General features: G+C 46.4%; 1 protein-coding gene across 1 annotated transcript; it reads left to right on the top strand.

The window, feature by feature from the left end:
- The first annotated feature begins 101 nt into the window (after window positions 1-101).
- LOC119583092 (collagen alpha-1(VIII) chain-like) lies at window positions 102-5,578 on the top strand. Its single transcript, XM_037931599.1, has 3 exons — window positions 102-160; window positions 3,567-4,715; window positions 5,407-5,578. The coding sequence occupies exons 1-3, from the start codon at window positions 102-104 to the stop codon at window positions 5,576-5,578; spliced, it is 1,380 nt and encodes a 459-aa protein (XP_037787527.1).
- Window positions 5,579-7,333: the final 1,755 nt, after the last annotated feature.

Genomic DNA, 7,333 nt, shown 5'->3' with positions numbered 1-7,333 from the left:
GGAAAAAAAGGGGCATCTGTCGGGGCGGGAGATCTTTGGCAGACACAGTAGTACTAAGAGGCTCCTTCCCATTATGTTTAAAAATTTTTTTTTTTTTACCAATGTGTCCTACTAGTTATCCCTATGGATCAGAAACAGGGACTAAACCAAATATGGAGAGGTAACTATAAGTCCCAAAAAAGAGGGAGGGAGAGATTGATGCTGGGAATAGCCTAAGAGATCGGATGAGACGAGTGGATCAGGGAACAGAAAAAAAAGTAGAAATTACTTGTGTTTATCATAAAGAAAAAATGGCAATGGGGGGTAAAAAATCGGAGACAGGACAACGGTGGTAAAAAATAACAACTGGGTTATAAAATAATATAGAAACCAAGGGCCCAGCAAAAAAAAGATGGTGACGAAATAACAAAATTTTTGGGGCCGAGACTGGAAACAAAAAAACGGGGACAGCAAAGTTGGGAAAAATGGGAGAGGCCTACGTCCTGCGTGGACTGATGGTATATATATAATATATATATATATATATATAATATATTATATATATATAAATATATATATAATTATATGTGTTTGTGTGTGTGTGTGTGTGTGGTGTGTGGTGTTTTGGTGTGTGTGTGTGGTGTGTGGTGTGGGGTTGGTGGAGAGAGAAAGACAGCGATTGTGTATTTGTATTCAAATCTACACAAATGGAAGCACATTTAACGTTATCAGACAACACCAGAGCTGGAGCAGAGCCGGGGCCTCAAAAAGGCCTAATCACGATCAGCAATTGGGCTCAGGAAGTAATTTATGCTTTTGGGAGTGATGGACGATGACTCAGAGAGGCGAGGGAAAGGCAGCGGAACAGAGATAAGGAAAAGTCGAGACAAATTGAAACTGGATATATGGATAGGTGTTTGTTAGTAGTTAGGTCTTGGGGAGAGGGAGGGAAGTAATTAGGTGGTAATGAATCTAGGAAAGGAGAGGTTAGGAGAGAGGGAGAGGGAGAGACGTAGAGAGAGAGAGGGTGAGAAGAGAGAAAGGGAGGGAGAGAGGGAGAGAAAGAAAAAGAAAAAAAAGGGAGAGAGAGAATGGGGGGGGGGGAGAGGAAGAGCGAGAGAAAGAAAGAGAAAGAGTGTGAGGGAGATGGAGGGAGAGAGAGAGAGAGCGAGAGAGAGAGAGAGAGAGAAAGGGGAAGGGGAGAGAGAGAGAAGAGAGAGGAGAGAGGAGAGAGAGAAGGAGAGAAGAAAGGAGAGGAGGGGGAAAAGGAAAAGAAGAGAGAGGAAGAAGAGGAGAAGAGGGAAAGAGAAGAAAGAGAGGGGAAGGGGAGAGAGGGGAGAGGAGAGAGGAGGAGAGAGGAGAAGAGAGAGAAGAGAGAGAGGAAATGAAGAAGAGGGGGAAGAAAATAAAAAAAAAAGGGGGGAAAGAGGAGAGAGAGAGAGAGAAGAGGGGAGGAGGGGGGGAGAGAGAGAGAGAGAGAGAAGAGAGGGGGAGAGGGAAAAGGGGGAGGGAGGAGAGAGCGGAGAGGGGGGAAGAGAGAGGGGAGAAGGAGAGAGGGGAGAGAGGGGGAAAAAGGGGAGGAGGAGAGAGGGGGAAAGAGAGAGGGGAGGAGAGGAGGGGAGGAGAGAGAGAGGGGGGGGGGAAGAGAGAGAGAGAGAGAGAGAGAGAGAGAGGAAGGGGGAAGGGCATATAGACACACGAACAAACAGACAGATATACAGATAGTCACACAAACAGTCGGCTAATCAGACAGACATACAGACATATAATCAGACATGCATGTAGACAAAAAAACAGATAATAATCAGTCAGGCAGATAGACAGCCAATCAGACACGCAGAGAAGGGGGTGGGGGGGGATGGGGTGTCTTAGGGAACGATTACTCTTGGTGTCGTGTGCAAAGGTGAGGAAGATTGTCTTACTCTTCATTTGTGCGAGTTAACGTAACCAAACTAAATTATTTTTTTATTATCATTGTCGTTTTGCATCCAAGGCTCAGAAAAGTAGGTATGTAGTCCTTGACATACATACATACATACATACACATATAAACACACACACACACACACACACACACACACACACACACACATATACATATGTATATGTGTATATATATATATATATATATATATATATATATATTATAATATAATATAATTATATATATTATATATATATAATATATTATATATGTAAGTGTTTGGCATAAGTAAAATTTTGATTTAGCTTAAGGCAAATTTTCCTTCGTGATGTTTTAAAGCGTGGTTTGTGAACAGGTCCGTTGGTCACCGTCGAGAATTTTACAGAATCCTGCTCTTCAGAGTCCATTTGAGAGAGTTAATAGAGCTTCCGTCACGCGCGCCGGTAAGCCATTAAGGAAACAATCGTCCAGCGACGTCTGCAGACACGCGGGGTGGAGCCAGGTGGAGACCGCTGCTCTCTCTCCTCGTTTCGCTCATATCACTTAGTTTGCACGTTCTCCTCCTTTCATTGTGTCTGCAGGTTGTTTTCCTTTCACACTTTTTTTGATTGAATCTCATGAATTTGGTAATTCTTCTCATTCCTCTTGGTTCGTGTATCCCCTTGTATTTTACTCACTTCTTTCATTTCGCCTCACTTAACTTTCTAACCTCGCTCACTCCTGTTCAGTTACTCGCTTAATTTCACCTAAATTACTCAATCATTACTCATTATTCTTCATTCAGTTCTCTTGATTCAGTAATTTCTTTTAATTCGTTCATTCTATATCATTACACAATTCACTAATATCCCAGTTACCTCACTCACCTCACTTTACTTTGTTCTCCTATTAACGTTTCAGTTAACTCACGCTCCTGTCTTGCCTTTCTCCACAGTTACCATCCTCGCCTCGCTTCATTCATTCCTCTGAATTCATTAACTTTTCACCGTTAACGCATATCTTTCACCTTACTCAATTAATTTCATTATCACTTTCCCTCATTACTTCAGATGATTGTTTTAAAATTAATCGTTATCTGATGAGGGTTTCTGAGAAAAACTCTAGAGGAGAGAAAGAAGGTAGCAATGGTTCACTTACATTATGTTTACTAGTTTTATCTTTCACCTCTCGTCTTCTTTAAGGTAAAGAGGTTTGGGGGCAATTCAACGAGATAACATGCTAAGAGGAAAAAAAGACAGTCTATTCCTCTACCTATCTGTCTGTTTGTTTATATATATCTTTATCTGTCAGTATCTATTATATATATGTGTGTGTGTGTGTGTGAAGCGTTAAGCTGGTGGCTTCGAGTTGTCGGGTTCATTTGTTCACGACCACCCAAAGCGGAGGCAACTCCCGTGGGCCGGTCACTTGGCTCCGGTCTTCGTTTCACGCAACTTCAAGTTCTTATTATTTGTTAAATCTATCTAATATATATTTACGTGAGTAAATAATATGTATAAGCAAGTATTTTCTATCTTTGTTTGTGAAAGAAACAAGAGAAAAGTGAAATGAATAAACAAGCGAAATGAAATGTTTAAAATAAGATGACACATATATCAATGTTTCTTTTCGTTTTTGTTTTTTTCCGAAAATATTTCTCTCATTATCTTTGATAATATATTAGCGGTCTACCTGGCCCGCTTGGCCTGCCTGGCCCGCTTGGCCTGCCTGGCCCGCTGGGTCTGCCTGGCTCGCTTGGCCTGCCTGGCCCGCTGGGCCTGCCTGGCCCGCTTGGCCTGCCTGGCCCGCTTGGTCTGCCTGGCCCGCTTGGCCTGCCTGGCCCGCTTGGCCTGCCTGGCCCGCTGGGTCTGCCTGGTCCGCTTGGCCTGCCTGGCCCGCTTGGCCTGCCTGGCCCGCTGGGTCTGCCTGGCCCGCTTGGCCTGCCTGGCCCGCTGGGTCTGCCTGGCCCGCTTGGCCTGCCTGGCCCGCTTGGCCTGCCTGGCCCGCTTGGCCTGCCTGGCCCGCTTGGCCTGCCTGGCCCGCTTGGCCTGCCTGGCCCGCTTGGCCTGCCTGGCCCGCTTGGCCTGCCTGGCCCGCTGGGTCTGCCTGGCCCGCTTGGTCTGCCTGGCCCGCTTGGCCTGCCTGGCCCGCTTGGTCTGCCTGGCCCGCTTGGCCTGCCTGGCCCGATTGCCCTGCCTGGCCCGCTGGGTCTGCCTGGCCCGCTTGGCCTGCCTGGCCCGCTTGGCCTGCCTGGCCCGCTTGGCCTGCCTGGCCCGCTGGGTCTGCCTGGCCCGCTGGGTCTGCCTGGCCCGCTTGGCCTGCCTGGCCCGCTTGGCCTGCCTGGCCCGCCAGGTCTGCCTGGCCCGCTGGGTCTGCCTGGCCCGCTTGGCCTGCCTGGCCCGCTGGGTCTGCCTGGCCCGCTTGGCCTGCCTGGCCCGCTTAGTCTGCCCGGCCCGCTGGGTCTGCCTGGCCCGCTGGGTCTGCCTGGCCCGCTTGGCCTGCCTGGCCCGCTTGGCCTGCCTGGCCCGCTTGGCCTGCCTGGCCCGCTGGGCCTGCCTGGCCCGCTGGGCCTGCCTGGCCCGCTGGGTCTGCCTGGCCCGCTGGGTCTGCCTGGCCCGCTTGGCCTGCCTGGCCCGCTTGGCCTGCCCGGCCCGCTGGGTCTGCCTGGCCCGCTGGGTCTGCCTGGCCCGCTTGGCCTGCCTGGCCCGCTTGGTCTGCCTGGCCCGCTTGGTCTGCCTGGCCCGCTTGGCCTGCCTGGCCCGCTGGGTCTGCCTGGCCCGCTTGGCCTGCCTGGCTCGCTTGGTCTGCCTGGCCCGCTTGGCCTGCCTGGCCCGCTAGGTCTGCCTGGCCTGCTTGTCCTGCCGCACACTCAAACACACACACACAAAGACACAGTCACACACACACACACACACAAACACACACACACACACACACACACACACACACACACACACATATATATATATATATATATATATATATATATATATATATATATATATATATATATATATATATATATATATATATATATATATACATATACATACAGGGAACGAGAGGGGGAAGGAGAGAAGACGGGAGGTGGAGGGAGGAGCGCGAGAGAGGAGGTGGATATGAACTTTCCTTACCGATGAATCGCGCGGGCGGCTTGGCGAGGCACAGAGGAGGAAGATTAAGAAAGTCTATTTCTATTTGTCTGTTTGTTTGTCTGTCTCTATCTATTTACCTGTCTTCATCTATCTATATATCTCTTTCTCGGTTTCTCATTATCTCTCTTTCTCTCTCTCTTAACCCCATGCTCCACCCCTTCCTCCTCGTCTTCCCTCATCCTCTTCCATTATCACGTCTTCCTCCCTCCTCTTAACCATTTTCCCTCCTTTAAGCCCTCCTCCTCTCCCTCCCTCCGTCTTCTACCCCCCTCCCTCCTTCTCTCCTCCTTCCCATCTCCCCTCCTCCTCTTTACCGATATCCACTCATCCCCCTAACCTCCCTCTCGCCCCCACTTTTCCCGATTGCAGGTTTTTCTACCGGACTTGCTTGTACTTTGAGGCCGAGTTGGATGGTCTGAGAGGACCGGTTAGGAGGGTCGATGGAAGGCAGTTTTGTCCTAATTCCGGATTTAAGAAGCTGTTTCCCCTCCAAGAAGAATCTGAATTCAAGATGATTCCTGATGGCGATTCCGGATTTTAGGTGATCCCCGAAGCTGATTCTAGACTGAAGAAGCTGGCTCCCTTAAAAATCCGAATCTCAGAAGGTGGTTCCCGATAATGATTCCGGATTTCAGAAAGTGATTCCCAGTGATAACTCCGGATGTCAGAAGGTGGCTCTCGAAGCTGATTCCGGGTTTTAAGAAGTTAGCTTCCAAGGGTAAATATGGATTAAGAAGTTGGCCTTCAAGGGTGAATCTGGAGTTAAGAAGTTTCCCGTCGTTGATTCTGGATTTAATCCAGCTTAAGAAGCTGTCTATTGATGTATTTATCTATCTCTTTGTCTGTCTCATTCTATTTTTGGGGGTCTATATGTTTCTCAATTTTTCTGTCTGTTTGCCCACCTACCTACCTCTCTACCTGCTTGATTGTCTGCCTAACTGTCTATCTCTCTCTCTCTTTATCTATCTATCTATCTCTATTTGTCTGTCTGTTTATTTATTTTTCTCTTTCTCTGTCCGCTTATTTCGCTCTCTCCTTTACGCTATGTGTATCTGTTGGGCTTTCTGTCTGATTACCTGCCTGTTTGCTTCCCTCCTCCCCTCCTATCTCTCTCTCTCTCGTCCCCCTCCCGAATCTTCATTTCTCCTTCTCCTTCCTCTCTCTCCCTTTTATACCATTCTCCCAAACGTGCGAATATGAGTGTATGTTTTTTTTCCTCTTTCCGTCTCCCTGGCCTCCTCTTCCTGTTAGGTTTAAAACTTTCACCTTTTGGAAGCGCGCCACCGCAGTCGCCCCCGTCCATTTGCTGCCACTTAATATTCGCTAAAGGTTGCAACTTGATTCCTTTCGGGAAGGAATGTGCGTCTATGATTCTTGATAAAAGTCGGATGGTGATAAGATCTGCTTGTCACTTCTCTCGCTAGCTCCTTCTCCATCTCGCTCCCTTTTCTCTCTTTCTCTGTCTCTCTCTACTTCTCTATCTGCCTCTTTTATGGCAACAGTTTTTCTTATTGTTTGCTTATCAACACCTGTGTTCTGGATATTTCATATTCAAACCTCTTTTGTGTCTGATTACCTGTTAGTTCTTCAAGTAAAATCTCTATGTGTTATGTATTTACTTAGGAAGTGAAAGAACTTCAGAATAATGCTTTGAAATTTGAAAGGGTAGAAATGTTCAACCTAAAATTATGAACATCTAATTCACGCCAACTTACCAAGATCTGTTTCCTTTTTCTTCTTCTATTTCATTTTCTTTTTATTATTATTATTATTATTATTATTATTATTATTATTATTATTTTTATTATCATTATTATTATTATTATTATTATTATTATTATTATTATTATTATTATTATTATTATTATCATTATTACTTTACTTCTCATTCTTCTCCATCTTCTTCTTCTTGGTGCTTGCTGTTTAACATTAGTATATTCAACATTTTTCAACACGCTTATACATATATCCTATTCTGGCACTGGAAGTAAGGCTGAAAGTCTTCTTGAAACATATAGAAAAATGTTGCTTTCCCGAATGCAAGGAAATTTATTGCGATGAGCTTACGGGAGAAACTATTTACAATACCGTTATAAACTCGATAAAAGTAAATTTTCATGACTTAAACAACAAATATGTTTATTCCAGATTTGCCAGTCTTTGATTGCGTTCCTCTCTCTCTCTCTCTCTCTCTCTCTCTCTCTCTCTCTCTCCGCTCTCTCCCTCCTTCTCTCTCCTCTCTCCTCTCTCCCTCCTCTCTCTCTCCTCTCTCTCTCTCTCTCTCTCTCTCTCTCTC

The sequence above is a fragment of the Penaeus monodon genome, chromosome 16, assembly GCF_015228065.2.
Source record: "Penaeus monodon isolate SGIC_2016 chromosome 16, NSTDA_Pmon_1, whole genome shotgun sequence".
Taxonomy (NCBI): Eukaryota; Metazoa; Arthropoda; class Malacostraca; order Decapoda; family Penaeidae; genus Penaeus; species Penaeus monodon.
Note: the sequence above shows the minus strand (reverse complement) of the source record. Positions and strands in the feature narration are given on the sequence as shown.

What these genes read in the sequence shown, in the direction of transcription:
- LOC119583092 (XM_037931599.1), top strand. Translation starts at nt 102, where the DNA reads ATGTGTCCTACTAGTTATCCCTATGGATCAGAAACAGGGACTAAACCA. An exon ending in ACTAAACCAAATATGGAGAG is followed by an intron (nt 161 to 3,566) that starts GTAACTATAAGT and finishes ATAATATATTAG; the next exon opens with CGGTCTACCTGGCCCGCTTG. An exon ending in CCGCTTGGCCTGCCTGGCCC is followed by an intron (nt 4,716 to 5,406) that starts GCTAGGTCTGCC and finishes TCCCGATTGCAG; the next exon opens with GTTTTTCTACCGGACTTGCT.